The 25,865-nt window shown below is 47.9% G+C and overlaps 1 protein-coding gene across 2 annotated transcripts in view; it reads right to left on the minus strand.

Annotated features, from left to right (window-relative positions):
- Positions 1-20,694, minus strand: part of PPFIA3 (PTPRF interacting protein alpha 3) — a 67,430-nt gene extending 46,736 nt beyond the window's left edge. Inside the window, exons 1-2 of one of the 2 annotated variants that reach the window (XM_035135641.2) lie at positions 20,482-20,694; positions 6,775-7,094 (exon numbers count right to left, since the gene is read on the minus strand). In XM_035135641.2, coding sequence (XP_034991532.1) covers positions 6,775-7,011 — 237 coding nt within the window. In that variant the 5' untranslated portion in view covers positions 7,012-7,094; positions 20,482-20,694. The remainder of the gene's footprint in view (positions 1-6,774; positions 7,095-20,481) is intronic. The other variant, XM_035135640.2, reaches the window with a different exon arrangement.
- Positions 20,695-25,865: the final 5,171 nt, after the last annotated feature.

The raw sequence follows: 25,865 nt of genomic DNA on the forward strand, positions 1-25,865 counted from the left end.
TTTTGGGGACATTCGAAAAGTTCAGGCAGATGATTAGCCCATCCTAACTTATTATGTTTCTATTGCTATTTTACTGCTGGTCATCTCTGCTTCCCGATTTAGCTTTGAAGTGACGAACTAAATTGCAAATGTATTCACTTTTGTAACGTACTGTACTGGTGATTTTATAACCTCCCATCATGCCACCCTGACCTGCATAACCCCCCCCCTCATTATTATTATTATTTAAGAAAGAACAGGAGCAACATTTTCTTAATCGTTTAACCTGGCTGCAATCCTATACAACTTACCTGGGAGTAAATTCCATTAAATTCAATGGGACTTACTTCTGAGCAGAAATGCATCAGATTGCACTTTAAATATTTAGATGAGAGTCAATAATAATAATAATAACAATAATAATAATAATAATAATAATTTATACCCCGCCCATCTGGCTGGGTTTCCCCAGCCACTCTGGGCGGCTTACAACAGAAAAATGAAATAAAATAATTAAACATTAAAAGCCTCCCTTATATTAACAAAGCCTCAATACAAGTGTTTTTATAATATACTGAAGGAAGAGTGAGATTACTAATTGATACATAAGCAAAAGCTACTGCTCCTTCAATATCTTCCTCTTCATTCCCTATTACACTTGTACCAGAACCAAGTATGGTTCTCAAATAAGTACCTTATTTCTTGGTTCTCAAATAAGTACCTTATTTCTTAGCTATGACCCTACCACAATCCTACTCCAGTTGTCCTTTTGGATTAGTCAACCATGTCTTTTGTTGGATAATCTACTGATTAAAGTTTAGAATTCTAGCTAAATACCTTTTTTAAAAAGGTTCCAAAAATGCATGGACAAATAATATGTATCATTATACAGTGGTACCTTGGTTCTCAAACGCCTTCATACTCAAATGCCTTGGTTCCCAAACACCGAAAACCCGGAAGTGAGTGTTCCTGTTTTCGAACGTTTATCGGAAGCTGAACGTCCAATGCGGCTGTTGGCTATTGTTTCCGGGGCGCCTGCACCAATCAGAAGCTGCGCCTTAGTTTTTGAACATTTTGGAAGTCAAACGGACTTCTGGAACGGATTAAGTTTGGCACTTTTGTTTTTGCTATTTATTTATTTGTTTTTGAGGCTTTTTCAATTAATTTGTTTTTGTGACTGTGTGGAAGCCAGTTAAGCTACTGATTGATTGATTGATTGATTGTGTGACTGCAGAAATGGATAAAAGCCCCCCATTCAAACAATGACTATCATCAGCGCAGGTAGGGAAAAATAATAGTTTGAATTTTTATCATCTACAATATTGTCTTATTTATTTTATAGTACAGCACATTGATTATTGCTTTCATTTTATGGATCAATGGTCTTGTTAGTAAAATTCATGTTAAATTGCTGTTTTAGGGGTTGTTTTTAAAAGTCTGGAACGGATTAATCCGTTTTGCATTACTTTCTATGGGAAAGCGTGCCTTGGTTTTGGAACGCTTTGGTTTTAGAACAGACTTCCTGGACGGATTAAGTTTGAGAACCAAGGTACCGCTGTATTAGTAGTGACGTCGTTGTTACTATCCAATACGTGCCTGCGGCTGACAGAATCACATCTCTGCCATAAATGCACTGGCTGTGCATATGAGTGGAGGTTTTAGACTTCAGCAGGTACTGTACTTACTACACAAAATCTAGAAAAATAATACATTCCACACAATAAGAGGAAGTCAAGAACACTTCTATACTTCTCAGAACATGTCATGTATATCAGGGATGGGGAAATCTTTCTGGCCCAGGGGGTCAGATATTTATCTGCCCACCCCACCCCACCATAGCTGCCAAGTTTTCCCTTTTCTCGTGAGGAAGCCTATTCAGCATAAGGGAATTTCCCTTTAAAAAAGGGAGAACTTGGCAGCTATGCACCCCACCCCCTGGAGCCAACTTTGACAGTGGGCAGGATAACCAACCTGTCATTTACCCAACTCATAATGAAGCCAGGCGATTGACAGGGAGTTATCCCACCAACCTGTCAAAGTTGGCCCATGAGGGTTGCAGGAGTAATCAAGCAGAATTGAATTCACTGACCACCAGCTGATGGCTAGTGAGAAGGCCAGCACATTCTCAATGCAGAACTAGTTTGTGTAGCTATACTGAACAGTATCGACCTCTGCACGCATCCGTTGGGTAGGTAAATCAACTTGTTTTCTGCAGGCCTCGACTCACCAAGCAGTCAATCCAGTCGTGTCTCTACCAGCGCCGCACTGGACATCACATAAGGAATCAGGTGTGAGGTCGATGGCCATGATTTGGGGGGAAAGCGCCTCATGAACCTGGTGGGTCAAATTTGGACGCCGGCCCAAAGACTCCCTGTGTCTGATCCATATAAGCTCACTGTGATTCATCCCTGATTTCCACCCATCCCTACCCCCTACTGCAGGCATGTCCAACAGGTAGATCGTGATCTACCAGTAGATCACAGCACGTCTGCGGTAGATCACTGGTAGATCACTGGCTCCCCCCAAAGAAGCTGAACAACTGTGGCTCCCCTAAAAAAAGCTCAACATTTTACCTCCTCCCTGAAAAAACTCAACAACTATGACCTGAACCCGAAAAAAGGGGGGTAGATCACTGCCAGTTTTTAACTCTGTGAGTAGATCGCAGTCTCTTGGGAGTTGGCCACCCCTACGCCTACTGCCTCTGCTCCTAACAAGGCAAAACATGGCTTTTCTGTGTTCCTTTCCATCAGTTTTCCCTGGCACCTTGAAATGAAGAAGAAGAAGAAGAAGAAGGAGGAGGAGGAGGAGGAGGAGGAGGAGGAGCTACTTCTAAGGTGGAACTACAGCACCTAAAAAGTCATCCAGGACTCTACCCAAGCCGATCTCCTACATCTGTAGCTTACATCTGAGTTTCCAGAAGGTGCCAACATTGAAACGACATTAAAAAGTCAAACTTGCTATCTATGAGTAATGAGTTGGTGGTTTAACATCTGTGAGCAGGAACACTGAAGGGGTGTGGTGGTAGAAGGGAATCTAGCAAAAGAAAAAAAAACCTGCAGCTGCTGTAAACCTCCTACAGGTTTCTTGTGTATGTCGTGTCTTTTAAGATTGTAAGCCTCAGGGCAGAGACTGTATTTTTCTTCTTGGTGACCTGTAAGCCGCTCTCGGAATCTTTTTTTTTTTTGCTGAAGAGTGGGATAAAAGTTCCTTAAATAAATGAATATAGCCCCATCTGCACTTTGGCATCACAGTAATGGTGCAGAATGAACAAGGCTGGATCCTTCCTTGCTCCTCAGAATGAATCTATATACCCGAGGCAGCACTCAATCTGCCTGAACCATGAAGAATGTCCCAGACTCTCTCACGTCCAGGACATCCCCTTTCCAACACTACAACTATGCCTGGTGTGGGGGACCTATAGCCCTCCAGATCAGACCCAAAAAGCACGGCCAATGGCCAGGGAGGATGGAAGTTGTAGTTCAGCAAGATCTGGAAGGTCAAAGGTTCCCCACACTTAAACTATACAATTCCTTTCTGGGATGCAGAGTACAGGCGTCCCCCCATGTAGGTGAGCGTAAAGGCCCTCGCACACATAAGCGAAAAGTGGGGAACATCCTCTAAAAAGCCTCTAAATGCCAATTTACTCCTGCTCTCTCCAATCCAGACCTCTCACTTAATGCAAGAACTAACAGGGATGATCTGGGGTAAACCGAGCCTCCCCTTATTGTTCCCTTTAGCCTATCCTGTATTCCCTCATGCACTCGTGGGTTTTATTCTTTTTCTTTTCCTTTTATACAAAAGAGAGTCCTCTTCCAGCGCAAACGTGGCCAGGTACCTTTTAAAGTTCAGGGCTATATCTGAGACTATCCCTTGTGTCCACAGTATAGGGAGTTCTGCCTCTAAGAATCTCTTTCTGTAAAAGATTGCCTCTCCCCTGAGGTAACTTTATGACACCCTGGGTCTGTCTGCCTGGCTCGCCCTCTTGGTACACCCCAAAGATACAAACTAACCGTTCCCCTCTCGAAGGAAGTGTTGTCTTTTTAATAGATGCCCTTCCTGAATGAGTTTTCATGTACCTTGGCTGGAAAAATAACACAGACGATTTTCTAATTGGCGCTTTAACACTGGAAATTTTATTGCTCAAGAACGTAATGGTTGCTTTAAGGTTTCCTTTGTACAAGCTTAGTTTCAACAGTCATAACTTTGTTACTTGTGTACTAGATAACCTATCGACTACCTAGCCTAAACCTACTCTCCTAGACCTTCTTTTCAACCACCCTCACACGCCCGCTCCCCAGCGCCCTCTCAACTGACAAAATGGCTGTCCCTTCTCTTTAAACATCCAACCATTCCCCTCCCCTCATGGAATGTCCAGTCAGTTGACACGGAGTCTCAGTTAACCCCTGATGGGTCGGGTTGATAAGGCTATACCAAACAGCGTAAAAACGTCACACGCAGCAATGCAACTGCTGTTGCTGCTGCGCTACCCCGCACATCAGCTGTTAGGCGGAGAGGCTGAGAAGCCTAAACAGGTCTCTTCCACCATCAATGACACTCTCGTTGGCCTCCAGGGAGTGTCTCCTCACAAGTCAAGAGGACTCTCCAGCTCTCTCCTGCCATTTCCTGGTGTGATTCTATTTATTTTTTTCCCTGGCACCATGCATATATGCGGTCACACCTATAAGCGGCTGCTGATTTCCTGACTCGGCCTGCTTTCTGGCTTGCCCATGTGGGGTCAGCTGCTTGCGATTGCTATGGACTGAGAAATCTGCACCAGTGCTCAACTAACGGAGGACACTTAATGAAATTCATGAGCTTCACCCTCCGATTCCCATCCTAAGGAAAAGCGGGACATTCCGGGATCAAATCAGAAACCAGGGTGGCTTCTGTAAATCTGGGACTGTCCTTGGAAAATAGGGACACTTGGGAGGGTCTGTCAGCCCTCTGCTTCTGATAATAGTGTCACCTCCCATTTTGTACACTTGTGGTTTGTCCAGTTCTAAAGCAAACCAAGCAATATGGAACCAAAAAGAACAAAAGCAGGAGCTTCTGGGTGGGGTCACCACAGAAGAACGAAGAACCCTTCTAATCACCCCACTTGCAAAGGAAACATTGGTGCACACTATTCAGTGGACACGGCCTCCTCTTGCTAAAGTTATGCCAGAACACCAGGGATTCCCCTTTGGAACCCACCTCCATGCCAGACCTTCGCAAGCCACATTCGCACAGTCCCTTTAAATCACTACAATGCCACTTTGAACAGTCATGGCTTTCCCCAATGAATTATGGGAGCTGTAGTTTGTGAAGGGCGCTGAGAGCTGTTAGGAGACCCATATTCCCCACCCCCGGAACTACAATTCCCAGAGTAACTTAACAATCAATTTCTCTTCACAGGCAACTCTGAGAACTTTAGCTCTGGAAGGGGAACTGGGGCCTCCGAACAATTCTTCAGCACCAGCGTTCGAAATTAGCCCGGCCCGTTTTACGATTGGCACTGGTCCCATTTCAACCATGTGGAGATCTCCGGATGCCAGGCTGGCGACTGGGGAAAGCAAATTGTTGCTCGGAGAAGGATCTGAAATATTTTCTGTGTAGCTTTAATTACCGTACTTCACCGTGTATAAGACTAGGTTGTTTTCCTTAAAAATCATGCTAAAAAGTGGGGGTCGCGTTATACACGGGTAGTGCACAGGGTGGATGTTTGATTGGTTGCTGTGAGTGATTGGCAGCTTCTGTCGGCGTGGGGACAGACAGGAGGCGGATTTTGCCATTTGTGTGGGTGAGCGATTTTTGGCATTCCCCCCTAAAAAAAAGCTCAACAACCCTCGGTATTCCCCCTCAAAAAGCTCAACAACTCTGGGCAATCCTCCGCGCAAAAAAAGCTCAACAACTTTTTTGCCAGCTCCCCCCATTTTCTGAAATTTCAGTCCCCCCAAATATATATAGGGGTGTCTTGTAGACAGAAAAGTACAGTACTGTAGTTTTCTCCTGGATTTTTTTTTTGGGGGGGGATGTTTTAATGTGTTCTAAAACGCTTTGAGATTTGTTCTTTAAAATATGGAGTGGTACGGAAATAATACATGTGTACATACATACATAGGGACCCAGGTGTCGCAGTGGGTTAAACCACTGAGCCTAGGGCTTGCTGATCAGAAGGTCAGCGGTTCGAATCCCTGTGACGGGGTGAGCTCCCGTTGCTTGGTCCCAGCTCCTGCCAACCTAGCAGTTCGAAAGCACGTCAAAATGCAAGTAGATAAATAGGAACCGCTATAGCGGGAAGGTAAACGGCGTTTCTGTGTGCTGCTCTGGTTTGCCAGAAGTGGCTTTGTCATGCTGGCCACATGACCTGGAAGCTATACACCGGCTCCCTCGGCCAATAATGCGAGATGAGCGCGCAACCCCAGAGTCGGTCACGACTGGACCTAATGGTCAGGGGTCCCTTTACCTTTACCTACATATATACATACATACATACTGTACATACCATGGAGTGGGGAAACAGTACCTAGACATTCCATTACAGCAACCACAGTTTAGGTTTAAGGTGCTATTTGGAGATTAGATTTTATACCTGAGTTTCTAACACTGCTCAGCACTCTTAGCGGACTACAGCTCCCATAATTCCTTGGGGGAAGCCATGACTGTTTGAAGTGGTATCATAGTGCTTTAAATGGATCGTGTGAGCCTGGCCACAGCCAACAAGGCTTTAAACTCCCAACCAGTGACTCCTCTTCCCAGATCTCCCAGCAGTCTTTCCCCGCAAACACGCCCCCCCCAAAAATACCCATTCCTGACCTGCGGGAGGGCAATGTTGAGCTGGCGCTGCAGGGACTCCTTCTCGTGGCCCAGTTCGCGCAGTCGCAGCTGGGAGGTGGCCAGGCTTTCTTGCGTGTCGCGCAGAGTCTCCAGCAGCCGCTCGCGCTCATTCAGCATGTTGACCATGAGCTGCTCAAAGTTGGCGTCGTCGGCCCCGTAGGCCGAGCCACGGCGGTTGTCCTCATTGATGGTCGGCATCACCTCGCACATCATCATGCCAAGTGGGGTGGGGAGGGCTGCCCCCGGCGGGGCTCCTCAGGGAAAGACTGGCAGCTCTTAGGGACGTTTAGCCCCAGATCCTGGAGAAAGAGAAAGAGAGGAGGAAAGTGCTTTTATTAAATAAATAAAAATCATTTTATTTGTATGCCGCCTTTCCAAAGTCAAAACCATGTAAGGCGTCTTACAACACACACACACACAAATTACAGAACTACAAACATACAAAGGTAGTCATAAACAGTGTTCGTAATCTGCCAGGTGCCGATAACGTTTTGTGTTCCCATTTCGACCACGTGGAGCAAAATGTCTCTTAAGAGAAGGATCTGAAATATTTTCCTAGGAGCTTGAACTAGTTTTTATTTTGGATTGTGTTATTTGATGTTTCAATGTGCTGTAAAACACTCTGAGATTTGTTTCATTAAACTATAAAGCAGTATGGAAATTGAATTAATTAATTAATTACAATAAAATAAATCTCACTGGGGTGGGGGGACGCTACACAGACATTCCATTGTGGTGTCTGCAGTTTGGGTTCAAGGTCCCATTTGACAATTAGATTATATATCTATCACTACTAGTCCTAAAGGACCATAAAGAAGGCTGATCGCCGAAGAATGGATGCTTTTGAATTATGGTGCTGGAGGAGACTCTTGAAGAGTCCCTTGGACTGCAAGAAGATCAAACCTATCCATTCTGAAGGAAATCAGCCCTGAGTGCTCACTGGAAGGACAGATCCTGAAGCTGAGGCTCCAATACTTTGGCCACATGAGAAGAGAAGACTCCCTGGAAAAGACCCTGATGTTGGGAAAGATGGAGGGCACTAGGAGTAGGGGACGACAGAGGACGAGATGGTTGGACAGTGTTCTCGAAGCTACGAACATGAGTTTGACCAAACTGCGGGAGGCAGTGCAAGACAGGAGTGCCTGGCGTGCTATGGCCCATGGGGGTCACAAAGAGTCGGACACGACTAAAGGACTAAACAACAACAACTAGTCCTAAACAATAATCAAAACATCAAAAAGTACACAACCAATTTCCACATAAATCATAAGATCCGCCAAATTAAACATCAGCATCAACAACAAAACCCTCCAAACAATTCCCCTGACCTCTGGAATTCTATAGGTGAAAAGTAAGGAAATGTGTGTCTGACTCAAAGGCGGGGGGACAGGGAAACCAGAGTATTTCATCCCAAGAAGTTGCACAGCGGACATCACAGCTAAAGGACACACTGTGCATGTCGAAGACCCCAAGTTCAGTTCCCGACATCTCCCAAGGTAGGTGATGGACGACACCCGAGAACCTGGACAGCACCTGTCAATCTGAGAAGACGATACTGTACTCAATACTAGATAGAGAAATAGTCTGACCTAGCATACAGCGGACCCAGGTGGTGCTGTGGATTAAACCACAGAGTCTAGGGCTTGCTGATCAGAAGGTCGGCGGTTCGAATCCCTGCAACGGGGTGAGCTCCCGTTGCTCGGTCCCAGCTCCTGCCCACCTAGCAGTTCGAAAGCACATCAAAGTGCAAGTAGATAAATAGGGACCGCTCCGGCGGGAAGGTAAACGGCATTTCCGTGCGCTGCTCTGGTTCGCCAGAAGCAGCTTTGTCATGCTGGCCACATGACCCGGAAGCTGTCTGCGGACAAACGCCGGCTCCCTCGGCCTATAGAGCGATATGAGCGCCGCAACCCCAGAGTCGGACACGACTGGACCTGATGGTCAGGGGCCCCTTTACCTTTACCTAGCATACAGCAGCTTCCCATGTCCCAAGGCTCCATGAATTCCAGAAGTGGTGTGGTGTCTGGCTCTGGGAAGAGCAAGCTAAAAGCCGAGGGCTGGAACCGTGAATCTGGACCCACCAGAGTTTCAAGCACTCGGCTATATGGCAGGGGAAATATATGCATATGAACTCGGGACTACTATGATCTCTAGCACAGGAGATCTGCACTGCCCTTTGTGGGGAGGGGACAGGAAGGAGAGGCTGGGAGCCAGGAGTCTGGGAAGCAGCCAACAAGATGACACACCGGCTAACTTATTATGAATGGAGATAATGGGAGACCGGAGATGTTACTATAGCAAGTCGTGTGACGTTCTTGTCGCCACCTCCCGAGCAAAAGCATTGGTTCTGGGGAGCAGAGCTGGGTTGGCCGGGGGGAAGGAAGAGCTTGAGATTTAACTCTGTGGGCGGTTGGGGAGATCAAGTGTAATCACGGGGCAGGCATGAGGCTCAGCCGGTTGGGGAACTGGAGTTGCCAGAAAAGCAACCCTGCCCCACCCTAACATTTATTTTCATTCCCATATGGGGCAACTAGTTCCCTAGAGCAACACCCTCGATCCTGTCTCAGCTAGGGTTTATGGCAAAGTCAGCCTGACTTCGGTGCCAAAAACGACCCTGTGCTGCTTCATTCTTCCCACTCCCCACAAAGTAAGGCCTAGTGGTCACGGGTCTGCGTTGCCTAGATTCAAAGCGTAGCTCAGTTCCAACAGAAGCTGCCAGGCGACCTTGGGCAATCAACTTCTCTGCCTCGCTTTTCCCAATCTGTAAAATTGGCACAATGCTCAGCATTCGCATGGCTGTCTTTGAACGTTCACAACAACACTTCACACGGATTATGCAAGGAATAAATGGGCCCTTCTTACAGTCTAGGAGGGCAAACGAGATGAAGAAAGGGTGGTGGCGGTGTTGTGTTGAAAGTAAGTAAAAGTCCGCCCCCCCCAAAAAAAATTGTGCTGAGTTATGAATTATGCAAGTCTACTTAACGTGGTGCCAGGGAGGCTGTTTCCACACTCATCTTGACTCAGCATTGATTTCACTAGGATGTGCTAGGTGCTGTACAGAAAACATAGCTACTGTGCAAGGGGCCTACATTCTTATATGCAAGGTGGAGAATTGAGGTTCACCTTCACACCCTATTCAGACCCTCCAAGTGTCCCTATTTTCTAGGGACAGTCCCGGATTCACAGAAGCCATCCTGGAATGCCCCACTTTCCCTTAGGGTGTCCCTGTTTTCATTGGAAAAATGAAACGTCCTCAGAGCCTTTTTTTCAGCCAGAACTCAATTCTGGAACCTCTCAGGTGGGCGCCACTGCCATTCTAAGAGAATGAGAGAGGTGTTTGTGGCGAGTTCTGGCACCTCTTTTCTAGGAAAAAAAAGCACTGGACACCCCTATTTTCACTGGAGAAATGTTGGAGGGTTTGCATATATATATATTAAGCACATTTAAAGCACGCAGGTTCCCGCAAATAATCCTGGGAATGGTAATTTGCTACGGGAACTGTGGTTCTGTGTGTGGGGGGTTAAACTACACTTCCCAGAATTCTTTGGGGGAAGTCATGTGTTTTAAAGGCATTGTGTGGATGTGACCTGATGAGTTGTGGGGATGCAATTGAACCAGAAGCAACAGCAAGGGCAGCTAAAACTGGGGAAAGGCACTTCCGTTGATCACAAAGGAATGGAAGGAGACAGAACATCTTTAGACACTCCCATGAGGAAATGCAGCTGTTGTAGGAGCAGTGTAACATCTCATTGATGCCACTGACTTCCAGTTTGTGTGCAATTTAATACAGTGCCATTGATTACTTCACCCCTTCAAGCCTGTGACGCGCTATGACCAGTGTTCGAAACTCCCATTGTTCTCGGCGCATTTTGCGACAGGGAATTTCATTAGCGCGAGCAGTTTCTGAGCTCTGGGCACAGCACTTTAAGATTTCAGATTAAAACTGCAGAGTGGAAGGAAAGGAGGACCTTTTTCTGCGTCCCCTACTTCCAGATACTCTCAGAAGACTGGAGAAGAGACCCTCTTAAGAATATTAGGGGATTGGGCAGGGGAAGGACTAAAGCACGAGAAAAATGAACGTGATATTTTAGCTGCCGTTCATTCATTTTCAGCTTTGTATTCTTGTTATAAGAAAGGCACGCCTAGACATTTCGTAAGCGGGTCTCTTCTCCAGTCTTCAGAGAGTAGTAGCTGGAAGTGGGGAGGCAGAAAAAAAGTCCTCCTGGTCCTTCCACTCTGCAGTTTTAATCTGAAGTCTTTTGCGCCTAGTCTTTGACCGTTTACAACCAAGTGAAGGTGCCTGTGCTTGACATTTCCACCATCTGGGGATCATTGGATCTGGACTGTTTTCACATACTATTACCCACTGGTCCCATCACCTCCTGGCAAATAGAAGGGGAAGAAATGGAGGCAGTGAGAGATTTTACTTTCTTGGGCTCCTTGATCACTGCAGGTGGTGACAGCAGTCACGAAATTAAAAGACGCCTGCTTCTTGGGAGAAAAGCAATGACAAACCTAGACAGCATCTTAAAAAGCAGAGACATCACCTTGCCGACAAAGGTCCGTATAGTTAAAGCTATGGTTTTCCCAGTAGTGATGTATGGAAGTGAGAGCTGGACCATCAAGAAGGCTGATCGCCGAAGAATAGATGCTTTTGAATTATGGTGCTGGAGGAGACTCTTGAGAGTCCCATGGACTGCAAGAAGATCAAACCTCTCCATTCTGAAGGAAATCAGCCCTGAGTGCTCCCTGGAAGGACAGATCCTGAAGCTGAGGCTCCAATACTTTGGCCACCTCATGAGAAGAGAAGACTCCCTGGAAAAGACCCTGATGTTGGGAAAGATTGAGGGCACTAGGAGAAGGGGACGACAGAGGGCGAGATGGTTGACAGTGTTCTCGAACCTATGAACATGAGTCTGACCAAACTGCGGGAGGCAGTGGAAGGCAGGAGTGCCTGGCGTGCTATGGTCCATGGGGTCACGAAGAGTCGGACACGACTAAACGACTAAACAACAACAACATAGAATTCTATCCGTTATATTTCATCTGCACAATCAGAATCAGTTTCTGGAACCAAATTGCTTTTTTCTGTGCAGCCTGAGCAGGAGCGGTGAACAACATTATAGCTAATTGTTGTCACTGGTCTTGACTTACCAACAGACACACACACACACACACACCAAATACTGCACTGCTGCTCACAGGTGTGAATGGTCCATGTCACCATTAAGAAAAAGAGGTTCGAACAGGCCAATATACATGTGGACTGTCTCTGGACTTTTCTTCTTTAGGTTCTCAAAGTTCTTAACCTAGCTCAAGGTTGTCATCGAAAGGAGCCAGATGTTTAATGGAGAATCAATCACAGTTAGTCCATCATTTGAAAAAAATAAGACTTTAAAGCCGTCTTGCCCCCAAATGGCAACTAGACATTCTGTTTTGGCGACTGCAACCTCGGTTTAAGGAGCTATTTTTGCACCCAGCTTATATATCTGAGTTTCTTACAATGCCCTCGCCCCATTCTTCCAATGCAACTAGGGATAGGAAGAGTCATTCTGGATCAGGCATATAGCCTACCTTCTTGTCCTCATAGTGGTCAAGCAGGTGCCTATAGGAAGCCCCCAAGCAGGACCCGAGTGTGACAGCGGTTTCCAGCTACAGTGGTACCTCTACTTATGAATTTAATGCGTTCCGAACGCACATTCGCAAGTTGAACAAAGTTGTAAGTCGAATCCCATAGGAATGCATTGGGAGAAAAAATTCGTAAGTCGAAGCAACCCTATCTAAAAATTTGTAAGTAGAAAAAATCCTATCTAAACCGCATCCAAGATGGCGGACGGAGCTCCATTCGTAAGTAGAAACATTCGTACGTAGAGTTATTCGTAAGTAGAGGTACCACTGTACTGGGATTCAGAGGCATACTGCCTCCAACAATGGAAGTAGAAGCTAGCCATCGTGGCCAGTAGTGGCCACTGCTAACCTTATCCTCTGTGAAATGAAACACTGCCGCAGAACACCTTTCCAAAGCAGCGATGGAGAGCCTGCCTGCCAGTGTTGCCAATGTTCAGGGATGATGGGAGTTGCCATCCGGCAACATAAAGAAGGCTGATCGCCGAAGAATTGATGCTTTTGAATTATGGTGCTGGAGGAGACTCTTGAGAGTCCCATGGACTGCAAGAAGATCAAACCTATCCATTCTGAAGGAAATCAGCCCTGAGTGCTCACTGGAAGGACAGATTGTGAAGCTGAGGCTCCAATACTTTGGCCACCTCATGAGAAGAGAAGAATCCTTGGAAAATACCCTGATGTTGGGAAAGATGGAGGGCACAAGGAGAAAGGGACGACAGAGGACGAGATGGTTGGACAGTGTTCTCGAAGCTACGAACATGAGTTTGACCAAACTGCGGGAGGCAGTGCAAGACAGGAGTGCCTGGCGTGCTCTGGTCCATGGGCTCACGAAGAGTCGGACACGACTAAACGACTAAACAACACCCGAAGGAACGCAGATTCCTCACCCCTGTTGCAAACTCTGTGCTCTCACTGAACCGCGTTGCCTCCTCTACCTTTCCCTTCTTGCACTGCTTTGCACTCCAGACAGAGAACCTAACTTGGCGTGGGAAGCAGCAGCAGCAGCAGCAACGCTTTGAATAAACTGCAGCCACTTCTGCTTGCTCGGAATCAAGTCTGTGTCCTAAAATGTTGCCCCGTTTTAATCAAGTCACACGCTTTCCCTGCCGTCACAGCCGCCCTCCTCACGCCTGCCTCTTTACCTTCTGCCAGGCTGCTCCCTTTGCCTGGAACAGCCTCCATATTCCAAGCTCTTCCTCAAAACCTTGTTTTTCCTCTCAGAGTAATCGTTCCTGGGCCAATGCATATACTCTTTCTCCGCAATCTCTCCTACCTTTTCCCTCGGCCGTGGCCTTACTAAGTAGCCTAAGGCAAGGCCCTGGGGTTAGCTGTGGACAGACAGGGCCTCAGCCAGACAGGCAAACCACTACAGGGGGACACAGCTTGGTCTCCCAAGGGCCTGATGCTGACCCCAAGGCACATCTCTGATCCTTGCGAGTTTGCTGGACACTAAGCAGCTGCCTCAGAAGGAGCAGAGCGAAGCCCTGTGTTTCCACAGCTCAGGCCTAGATTGGGCTTCCTCCAAGTCTCAGGCATCCGGCTTATAGTTAGGCCCCTTTTTTAAAGGTCCATTGCGTATTGTATACTAGAGGGTTGGCGATGGAAGACGATCAGGGACAGTGTTTGCTGACTCCCCTCCCCTGTTGCTACTAAGCATAGGAGCCAATTCCAAGGGGCTGAGGGGTCTTCGTCCCTCCCCCCAAAATGTTGGTGGGCATTGCCATTAAAATGGTGCCTGTGCACCGCGTCATGTGATCGATTATGCAGGGCAGGGCTTACTTGCCCCCCCCAAATATTTTATTCAAGTTGGCACCCCTGTTGATAGGGTGGAGGAAAGACCCATGGTCCCAGAATTTGACAGCTATGTCAAGGTGTGGGGCTGGCTCATCACTCCTTACTCTTCTCCAGGCATCCCCAAACTGCGGCCCTCCAGATGTTTTGGCCTACAACTCCCATGATCCCTAGCTAACAGGACCAGTGGTCAGGGATGATGGGAATTGTAGTCCCAAAACATCTGGAGGGCCGAAGTTTGGGGGTGCCTGCTCTTCTCAAATAGGTCCTCTAGGAAAAACAGGGGTTTATATTGACATTTCACTCATTCATTCCCACTGTGGCCACTCATAACTCTTCCCTCTAGCATGGCTAATAGTCAGGGATAATGGGTTTTGTAGTCCAACAATATTTGGAGGCATAGCTGCCAAGTTATCCCTTTTTTTAAGGGATTTCCCCTTATGCTGAATAGGCTTCCTCGCGAGAAAAGGGAACACTTGGCAGCTATGTTTGGAGGGCCACAGGTTTCCCAAGCAGAACAATTAGGAATCTATGCCTATAGGACTCCCAGTACCAGTAGGTTCCTATGGAATCTGTTTTTTGGAGCACCTCCAAGGAAGGAGATTCTACTAGCTCCATAAACACTCTGTTCCATTGCTGAACTCCCCTTAGCAATAGTTATTGCTAATGTTTAATCCCTGGAATTTGAAGCCGTGCTCTAGACCCAATATTCCCTCCTTCTGCACAGAAGCATTCAAATTTAACACACACATACGGTACACAGACCCTCCAAGTTTCCCTGTTTTCCAGGGACAGTCCCGGATTTACAGAAGCCATCCAGGTTTCTGATTTGATGCTGGAATGTCCCGCTTTTCTTTAGGATGTCCCTATTTTCATCAGAGAAATGTTGGGCAATATTACAAACAAGCTAAGAATTACAACTCTACTGTGGCGGACAAGGTTTTATGCTCACCTCCTCTGGAACAGTAACACAAGAACAGATTGTTTAAAAACATTTTTAAAGAAGGTGGGAGCTGCAGGAATCAAACATATCTAGAAGTGGTTCCAGACTTGACTGGGGGGGTTCTCCCCATTAAGTCCCATGTACCAACAGGGCAGGACTCTGCGGCAAATGTTCCTAGCCCCCCCCCCCCACAGCAGAACGGACCGGGGGGGGGGCAAACACCGCAGAGCTGGTTTGCCACATTTTGAAGTAAGTGAAGTAGTTCATGTTAACATCTAAAGAGCCATTTCCCACTAAGTCCAGAGGTTAAAATTACCTAACTGCATCAGAGGTACATGGAAGTGCCTCACTGCTTAGGGAAAGATGCTCTGTATATAGAAGGTGCAGGATGAGGCTTTGGCTTCAGGTATTCGATAACGACTGCTCAAGCTAGTCGGAAGCCCATTGTCCATGATGGACCTAGCACTTAAAAGCATCTCTCTCTCTCTCCCCCTCCCTCCTTCCCTCTATGCCCATATTCCATCTCCAGTTGGAGAGGTTCAGTTTCCCTGGAACAACAAGATAAAAACAGATTCCCTTAGAAGTGCCTAGAAAAGATGCGAGCAGGGCTCGTAGGATAGAAATGCTTTCGAATGGACAAAAAGAAAAGAGCTCTCACCTATTCAAGGGCTAAACCTTGTCACTGATAAGTTCTAGGGCTGAGCACCGTAAAATCCTGGCCAAAATCAAACTCTGCATATAAAAAGCCATGCAAGAAAATACTCAACAGAGACTTGCCATAGGTAACTCTCGTTGCCTAATGTACCCTCTTTCTCCACCAAACCAAACAAATGGAAGCAAACAGCCCATCAAATGGGGGGGCGAAATCTGAGTATCCCCAGAATCTTACAGAATCTGAAAAAAATATACAGTTCCCAAGGCCAAGACAGGCCCATACATGTACAGTCACTCTCATGCTTTCAGAAGACATTAAGAACACATATTAGCAGCTGGTCAGGGGAACAGACACACGAATACACACAAATACACACAAAATGGTCAGAGGCTTGTGGATGGCATTAGAGCGCTCTATTCTTTTATGTGCAACCACAGACCGCAGACGGTAATTCTGGCACATGGATTTACACAGCTTTTACACCTGGGAAGTGGAGAGAGATGGAGACATTTATGCATACATCTATGGACATTGAGGCTGCTAATGAAGAGACACCAAGGATTGAACATTCACATTCCCCCGCCCCTCTCTCACATAAAAACACACTCAGCACAAGCAAAGCAGCTATATATGAACACATGCATTGGAGATACATAAAAAACACATGCATTGGAGATACATAAAACAAAGCTCAGAATCCAGATTCTGGCACAGTAGTAGACATTCCGAGCGTCTCCCGCTCCTTCTGTTTATTTATTGAAAACCGGTAAATTTCTAGCCTTCGTGACTAGTGTCTAGTGAACACTCAGAAATCAAGGGAGGGAGAAGCCACATTCCCCTCCACAATAACCGCCACGTCCCTTTCCGCTTGTCATCTCCCCCTTCGCTGTCAAACATGGTAGGTTATTTGAAGAAACTCTTCTCCCATGGAAGCAACATTATGGGAAGAAGAAGTAAAATTAGCCTAAACCAGGCTTCCTCAACCTCGGCCCTCCAGATGTTTCTGGCCTACAACTCCCATGATCCCTAGCTAGCAGGACCAGTGGTCAGGGATGATGGAAATTGTAGTGCCAAAACATCTGGAGGGCCGGGGTTGAGGAAGCCTGGCCTAAACTATGCTAACGTCACTTAACAGTAGCATAACGTGAGTTTAGTTTGCTTTAGGGATTTGAATCTCTGGGGAGCAGAATATAGAATTTCACCAACACTGCACTAGTGCTTAGGCATTTGTATATTCACAGCCCCTGAATGTAGATGCACACTGCTAAGATTGGGACATGGGTGATGGTGCGCATAAAGCAGAACGGGCTCTGACTTCTGTGCGTGCACACGGACACCTGTGCATGCAATAGCACAGGATGCACTCACAACAGGCCTTGCCAAACCCATGGGCTGTGTACAAACTTATTTGCAGGTCTATGGCTAGCAAAGGTGAGCGTGTGCATGCAAACCAAAACAGTGCACCACTGCACATGCGCAGCACAAGCACCACCTCTGGTGCTCCAATCCTCTTCATATGCAGCTATGTGACACATAAGATTTCATGCTCATCCAGAAGGTGCAAAGAAGCAACTATAACGATGGGCACATGTTGGTACAAGTGGAACCACATCTCTACAAAAACCATTGTACAAAATCTAACACATGTGCTGTAACTTCTATGTAGCACAGCTGGGCTTAGGGGGAAAAAAGACTGGTTTTCCCCTGTCCCACTTCAATCTATTTAGAATCTCGCCACATTCATCTACCGGCATGTTCATCTTGACACGCTGATTACATATACCCCACACCTAGTGCAGCTATACTTCGTTCCACACTACACTCACCCGCAACATACATATCCCAGTATAACTGTGCATGCACACACAAAAAAGCTTGTAGCGCCTACATACTTGCCCTAACAGAAGACACATTGGTATTCCCCCATGCTTCTGCACATACAACACTTGTTGTCACAGCTGCCTACATCAGCATGTCATCTCTGGCATTTTTGCGAGTGGTCATGCACATGTTGCATGTGTGACTAACCCTCCTCTTTGCACGGCTGCCCTGCATGCAAACCTTTGTGCAGTATTATAACACCTTTTTACTGCAATGCATATGCAGACAAATATGCACATAAGAATGGATCTCGGTCAATGAACATGCATTATCTCCTGCCCCCGGGAAGCGGAAAGTGCAGCACTTACTGTTGCTTGTGCAAATGGGTTGTACATCACAGCTTGGAGCATGCTTGTGAAACAGTGATGGGGCATGTCGTTATGAGCCTGCCTAACATGTGTCTGACCACAGCATCACACACACACACAGACACACACACACACACAGGCAGTCTATGTTTTTCACCTTCTTTTACACACCTGCACCTGAGCTGTATTAAATATAGCTATGGGTGATCGCTGAATTTGGGCGAATGAAGGTGGGAATCACACAAATTATAATCTTATCATTAACCCCTCCAATAGACAGCTTTACTTCAGTTGTAATAAAATAGCTGCTTGCAGATGGGAAATGTAGGCCTGGAAATACATAATAAAGGACCCCCCAACTTTTAATCAACATATTAATAACTCCCCACCTTTGGGAGATATATAATGTGATTATGCCTTATAGCCTGATACTTTCTTTGTCTACAGGCACTTCCATTTTTAACTGAACCAACATCCTGCCTCATTTTTCTTAGCCATCATGTATTTCCATCTGCCAAACACTTGCACTGGGTTCTCTTCAGCTATGTTTCCACATTGGTCCTCCACTTCCTGCAACATCGACTTTGAAATCCCACCCCCGCACCATCAAACTGGGCACCTGCCATTCCGATCTCCTGCTTCTGCTAAGACCCCCACTCTGCAAAATAACAGTACTACTAGGCCACCGTTTCATTGTATTACAAGGTGCAGAAAAGACAACCCATGGGATGTGTTTATTCCTCGATAACACAATATATTAAGGGTTTGGGTCAGTGCCTCAAACTCTTATTCTCATAGGACTGTATGGTGTGTAGTAGGGTAATGAAGAAAAAGCAGGGAGGGTGCAAGACGCACAGGAAGAAGCTGTTTGGAAAGAGATTTGGTGGCAACGCACAGGTTCAAAATATGTAGCAGGAATCTAGGAGACCCTAGAAATAAGAGTGCTGGGGGCCAATGAGTGGCATGGGCAAGAGGGATGGAATTGTGGGTATGGGCCAATTAAGAAAAAACTAGAGGGGGCTGTGAGGTTTTTTTTTAAATCTGATGGAGTAGCATATGTTTCTTGGTGCAGGTTCCCTAAAGGAAAGAGCAGAGGGGTTGCCTAGAGATAAAATGTGGGTTGCTTTAGCCAAGCAGGGGCGAGGAAAGGCTGGGCAGAATGATGGAGCTGGAGTGATGTCGGCTTTGCTGTGAGCAATGTTGAAATTTGACAGCGCTCAGGGAGAACGGGTGTTTGGGGGGTCTTTAGGGGGCCCAGACAGGAACAAAGTCCGGGGGGGGGAGAGAGAGCAAACGCTGTAAATTACCGGGTGTGCAAAATGGAAAAGAGAACTTGGTGGGAAAGGGGGGTCTGGTGGAGGTGGGTAGATGGCTTGGGTTTTCCTTTAAGCGGGGGCATCCAAGGCTCAAAGGGTAACCAGGGACAGCGTAACAGAGCTACAAACAAGGTTGGTCAGGGGATCTGGGAAGAAATGGGGGAGGGCCAGAGTGGAGTGGGAAGGCTTCTGTGCTTGGGGAATGGGCAGAAGGAAGGCGATTCTGGAGGAGAGAGAGGCCCCTGGAGAAACAGAGAGGGCCCTTGGTGAGCTGCTGCTTCCATGAAACAGACGACTGGGGAGGGGGTAGAGGCTAGAGGCGCCTCCCCAGCTCTGGCGGTGGGGCACCCTGTAGATCCCCAGCGCTGGCCATCACGGCAGGTCGACCTACCTATCTGGAGAGGCTCCAGGGCTCGGGTGGATGGAGAGACGGAGGGTAAGGGAAGGTGGGTCTCTGGAGCTGGGTGGAGATGGCTCGGAAGGTTCCAGGAGAAGGGGAGCCCGGAGCAAGGCTACAGGGCTTTCAGAGTGGAGCCGGAGAGGAAGGAGGAGGCGGCGGCGGCAGGCAGATGGACTGTGCGCGGCTGGAGGATTTAAAGGCAGAGACGAAGAGGCAGGGCGCGATCTCGTGGGAAAGGGGCTCGGAGAAGGCGCCGGGGTGCGTGCACCGGCGGGGAGGCTGGGTTGGGCGAAGGAGATGAGTTGCAGGGAGCGTGCCGGAGAATCGGGATGGGCGAGGGCGCGGTGGGGTGGGGTGGGCGTCTGGCGGGTAGGGAAGGAGAGGCTGTGGGTGCCCGGGTGGTGGTAGCGACCGCGGTGGCCGGATCCGTGCAGAGCGCACGGAGGAAGGTGCGGGTGCTTGGAGAGAGTAGGTGGCAGCGCAGTGGGTGCGATCGGGAGCGGGGAGCCCTGGGGATGCGGGAGTCAGAGGCGCATTGGGGGAAGGCCGGCGGGGAGGGAGGGAGGGAGGAGAGGAGGGATGCAGAGACGGGAGGAAGCTGCCGGACGATTTTGGGGCAGCTTTGGGGACGATGGAGCAAAGGCTCCGGACGGTCCCCCTGGTGGAGAGGTGGAGCCCCGCTGAAGAGGGACGCGGAGATCGGGTGCAGCGGGGTGCAGCGCGGGGCTTCCCAGGAGGAGATGGGGGTTCCTGAGCTCGGCGCTTACCTGCCTTTGCAGCAGGCGGGGGAGGCTGCGGTGCTGCTGCTGCTGCTGCTGCTCTTGGTGGTGCTGATGCAGGAGGGATGCAGGAGGGAGCCTGGACGCTGATGCTGGGCCCCCTCCTCGGGCCTTCAGGGACGATTGCCATCCCTCAGGGGGACCCCACTCCCCAGCCCCGGCATCCCTCCCTCCCGGCCGGCCGGTCGGCCACCGCCTGGCGCCCCCCTCCAGCCCGCCCAGGCAGATCCAGAGAGCGAAAAGAGAAGCAAATCCCGCCCCTTCGCACAGCGCAGAGCTTGGGCGCGCCTGCCCCTTTAAGATATCTCTGATTGACAAGCGTTCCGACCAACGAGCGTGCGGCATGGTCCGGGACAGCCCTTTAGGCACCGCCCACGCGTGGATAAGGGAGGGGAAGCCGAGCTCCGAGTGGCAAGTGGGCAGAGCCAATGGGGTGGGCGAGTTGGTGGGCGGGGGGGCTGTGAGAAGCCAATTGGGGAAGCCTATGGGCGGGGTTCAGTTTTAGGATGATGTCATCCGGTGGTTCTTTAGGAAAAAGGAGGGGGGAAGGAACAGGAGGAGGAGAAAATCAGATGCATCGCAGGTTAAAAAAGAGGGGAAAAACGGGGGGAGTAACAAAAATGCACGAAATCCGTGCAATGACCCAAAGAACCGTCTCAGTCCGTGTTAAATAACGCAACAGCCCGGTGAGAAGAATGAGACGTTGCACCACGGGCGGGAAATGCACCAAATGCGTGCAAAGAGAGAAAAATCGAGACACTGAAATGCACCGATTCATGCAGCTCAGAGAGGATATTTATGCATGTACCACCTGGAGATACACCTACAGCTGAGAAAATGCAGCAACCCGGCGGAAACCACCAAGAGGAGACACTACAGCCCCATCGCCCCCGAGATGCACAAACTCTCTGCGAAAGGAGCCCGTGGCTTACAGAGGAGTGAAAATGCACTGGCCCATGCGACATAAAGAGAAATAAATCACGGCGCCCCGTTATGAGGAGATGCACCAGTTCATTTCACCCAGGGGGGGGAAACAGCAAACCATGAACCTCAAGAGAACCTGGAAGGGGAGGAAAGGGGTGACAAGCCAAACCACGTGCTGCACCACTTCATGCAAGTCGGTGTAAAAATAAAATAAAATGCATCAGTCCAAAAATGCGTGCCAATCGGCATAGCCTAGAGAGAATTCCATCCGCACCACCCCAAGGAAATGGCCACGCAACAACCTAGGAAAACTCATTTGTGCAAAAGAGAAACGTGAAACAATGCCCAGCAAGGTAAGGAAGGGGTTTGGTTGCTGAGCTCTCTGGATGAGATGTGCTAGCTTAAGAGAACCCAGGAAAGACAGGGAAATATATCAAGACATGGAGCAGTAGGGGAAGGTGCAAAGAATCAATGCATGAAGCCAAATCAGAACAGCAAATCATTGCAAGGCAGAAAACGGTCCAGGGAGGGAGCAGCAACCATGGATCATTAAAGGCCTTTCCAGATGGCAGGGGAGGGAAGTAACACATTTTATTATTGGTCCTCTGTCAATGCTAGCTCTGAATAAACTCTGGGATATGCTATTTTGTCCTTACTGGTAACCTTTAATTATTATTATTTTTTGCACTGCCTTGGCTGGAGAGGGAAGGAGGATGCAGAACCTTCAAAGAACACAATCTTTTTTTTAAAAAAAAGTTTTAAAAGAAAAAGGAATAGAAAAGGATTAATGAATGGCAAAACTGCAGGTGGATGGTATATGTCCTGGGGTTTTCCAGTTACATTGAAAATGGAAGCACCCAGTCTGTTAAAAAAGAAGAAGAAAGGAAAGCTTGGCATTCAATTATGTACAAAAATACAATGATGCACAGGCACTAGCCAATAGGGCCTTGTGCAACCACAGTCCTTGACTATAGTTGGGAGAGGAGTTGTGGATCATCTTTGCCCCGTGACGTAATATTTTGCTTTTCGTACTGGCAAAATGCTGTTGCCCTGAAGGGAGTGAGTTGCAACTCAGCACTTGAAAAGTATTTTCTGGAAAGGCCCGGAAGAAATGCACCGAGTCTGTGACAAAGATGTGTCGAATGCATGCAGACGGTAGGTAATATTCTGATCATAACGGAGAGCAGTGGTGAACTTCCGTCAGACATCAGATCCCATGAAAATGTCCCTATTTGGTAATTCAGAGACTGTGGCCCTGTGAAAAGAGGCAGTGGCCAAAGAACGTGGGACCCTGTGTAGCCTTACAGAGATGTGGAAGAAGAACCAAGGAACTACACACATCTGTGTTAGCTGCTCATCTTCAGCAAGGCTGTTGCACCCATTTGTGTGGCCAGTGAAGACGGAACTGCTAGGAAGGAAACAGAGCCCAGTTTTCTGATCCAACAGTGACAAGTTAGCCACAGGAGAGAGTGGAGAACCTGAGGAATTCTACCACACTGTGCTGTGCAGTCTATTGCAAAGTACGCGCTCTATCATAATTAGGCATCCCAGAGAGAAGCATATCAGTATGTAGGCATGCAATCTGTAGGAGGATCTGACCAGGGGTCCCAACTAGTCCAGCAGCATTTCCAGTAGCAGACAGCTGCCTCTCTAGGGCACTTACAGAGCATAAAGATCATGGCTGTTCCCTCTCCCAGGGCCTTCGTTATTACATAGTATACCTCCTGTGTAAATGGAAGTTCATTAAGCTATCGTAGAATTGTAGAGTTGGACGGTACATTGAGGATAACTCTAGTTCAAGTCCCTGCAATGCAGGAATATGCAGCCGTCCCATACGGGGATTGAACCTGTAGCATTGGCGTTCTCAGCACCACACTCTAACCAACTGAGCTATCATAGGTCACAGCCAATAGGTGTTCCTAGAACCATTCTTTGTTAATTTGTCTAAACCAGGAGATGAGGAACCTCTGCGGCCCTGCAGCCTCCCAAGTCGAATCAGCCTCAGCTAGCATGGGCAGTGGTCAAGGATGATGGGAGTTGTGGTCCAGCCTCCTTTGGCGGGCCATAGGCTCCACATCACTACCTAGTCTAAACCATGAGAAAAACGACTATGCTACAGGGACAATCACTGCTGTTTTAGTAACAGGGAATCTGTGGCTCTCTGAACTACAACTTCCTTCATCCTTGATCATTGCCCATGCTCGCTGGTGCCGATGGGAGATTGAGTGTTTGTTTTTTCGTATGCAGGGAATGTGTCTCAGAAATTTGAAAGCGCCTCTTGCTTTCCAGATTGGAAACTACAAAGGGATGCATTAAGCGCTTACAGAAACTAGGTAAAAAATGTTGGAATTTGGATGTTTTTAGATATTTTTGTCATTTGTGTGTTTGCTACCACTGTCACATGGCTGTCCAGAATGAGGGGGGAGGGACGGTTCTCCACTCCGGGGCTATAGCTTAGTGGCAAAGCACTTGCTTTGCATGCATGTTCAATTCAAAGGCTCAGGCAGCAGGTGAAGGGAGAGTCAGTGCTAGGCAGCCTTGAGCTAGATGGAGAACCAGTCTGTCCCCAATTTAAGACAGATTTCTATCATCCCTGCTGGGAATACTGCGCTCAGTACAGAAATCTTTGCATCTTCACGCTTCCCCCAAATCTGAAAGTGCACCCCTTTTGCTAGGTATACTCAAATTAAATTCCTGCACCAAACCTTCCTGCAAACCCTTCCTGGTTGGCTCTTTTCTCTGTCTGGTTCTTTTAAAAATATCCCACACCCTATCTCCATAGCAGCAATCGGTTAATTTTAGACGACGCTCACTAAAAATTCCTTGATGTGGCGATCGCTCCCTTCTGGATCATTGGTCCATGTGGCATTAGGGACCTGTTGGTCTGCGGTCCGAAGGGGTGGTGACTGCAGCAGAAGAGCTCAACCTGAGCCATGATAACGCCCTGAAACACCTTCTTGCTGCTTCCGGAGGCAGGAATCATGATATGAAATTGTGATGGGGATATTTATTTGTGCTTCCTGCTTCGGGTCTGAACTGAGAGCCATATTTTTCATTGGGGGTAGGAATACAGCAGGGATAAGGATCTAGCCTACTGTACAAAGGTAAAGTTTACATTCATTGATCCACCCACTTTGGCTTCTGGCTTCGCCCAACATTGGCACGTGGCCCCCAGAAGGTTGCGCAAAAGGAAATGTGGCCCTCAGGCTGGAAAAGGTTTCCCATCCCTGACATGAGATAGCTGTATTTGGACAATGGTAAATAGGAAATAATAACAATAATAATAACTAACGCCATTTTTTAAGCCTTTGTATCTTCATGGGGCTTTGTTGTTGTTTAGTCGTTTAGTCGTGTCCGACTCTTTGTGACCCCATGGACCAGAGCATGCCAGGCACTCCTGTCTTCCACTGACTCCCGCAGTTTGGTCAAACTCATGTTGGTAGCTTCGAGAACACTGTCCAACCATCTCGTCCTCTGTCGTCCCCTTCTCCTTGTGCCCTCCATCTTTCCCAACATCAGGGTCTTTTCCAGGGAGTCTTCTCTTCTCATGAGGTGGCCAAAGTATTGGAGCCTCAGCTTTAGGATCTGTCCTTCTAGTGAGCACTCAGGGCTGATTTCCTTCAGAATGGATAGGTTTGATCTTCTTGCAGTCCATGGGGCTACAGAATAGATTCTACCCATCGGCCTCCCTTTTAGGAAAATAACATTTACTGTAACTTAGTCCCTTTCCCAGCTAGCATAGAAAAATCATTTTATATACTGGCTTTCCCGTGGAAAACAGTGGTGAGCCTCAGAAGTCCGTGGCGCAGCAATGAAACCGCAAGCACATTTGCAAAGCTAAGCAGGGCCCAGTATGGTTTCAAATTGGATGGGGTACCTAAGGTTGAGATTTGGAGGCGGGGTTGAGATTCCTGGACTAGATGACCCTTGGGATCACGTCCAACTCTACAATTCTGTGATTCTGTGTTAACCTGGCCAACTCTCGTCAGCCTGTGTTACAGGCGTGGGTAACCTTTGGCCCCTCTTCATGTCGCTGAACCACAACTCCCATCACTCCAGGCCATTGGCCATGCTTGCCGAGGCTGATGGGAGTTGTAGTTCAGCCAAAACACCTAGAGGGCACCAGGTTGGTGAGAATAGTTTCTGACTTAGACGGAACTGTAGGTTCATTGGAATTTTGCCATGGAACCTCTTTCCCCATAGCTGAAGCACTGAGCCTAGCCAAGGGTTTGGTGCTTTTGTTGCCATGGCACTTGGCTGACTTAATGTTCCTGCCCCACAGCATCCATCGCCAGCTCTAAACCTCTTTCTGGGAACGGACAACAGGAATCCCTGTATTCCTAGACAGATCAGAGCAGTCAGCACCCGACTTCCTTTCTTCTCTGCCTTCAACCTCCCCTTTTGTCTGCTTCAAAGCTTCAGCAGAAGCACCGCAATAATCATTTCTG

The sequence above is a fragment of the Zootoca vivipara genome, chromosome 13 (genome assembly GCF_963506605.1).
Source record: "Zootoca vivipara chromosome 13, rZooViv1.1, whole genome shotgun sequence".
NCBI classification, from domain to species: Eukaryota; Metazoa; Chordata; class Lepidosauria; order Squamata; family Lacertidae; genus Zootoca; species Zootoca vivipara.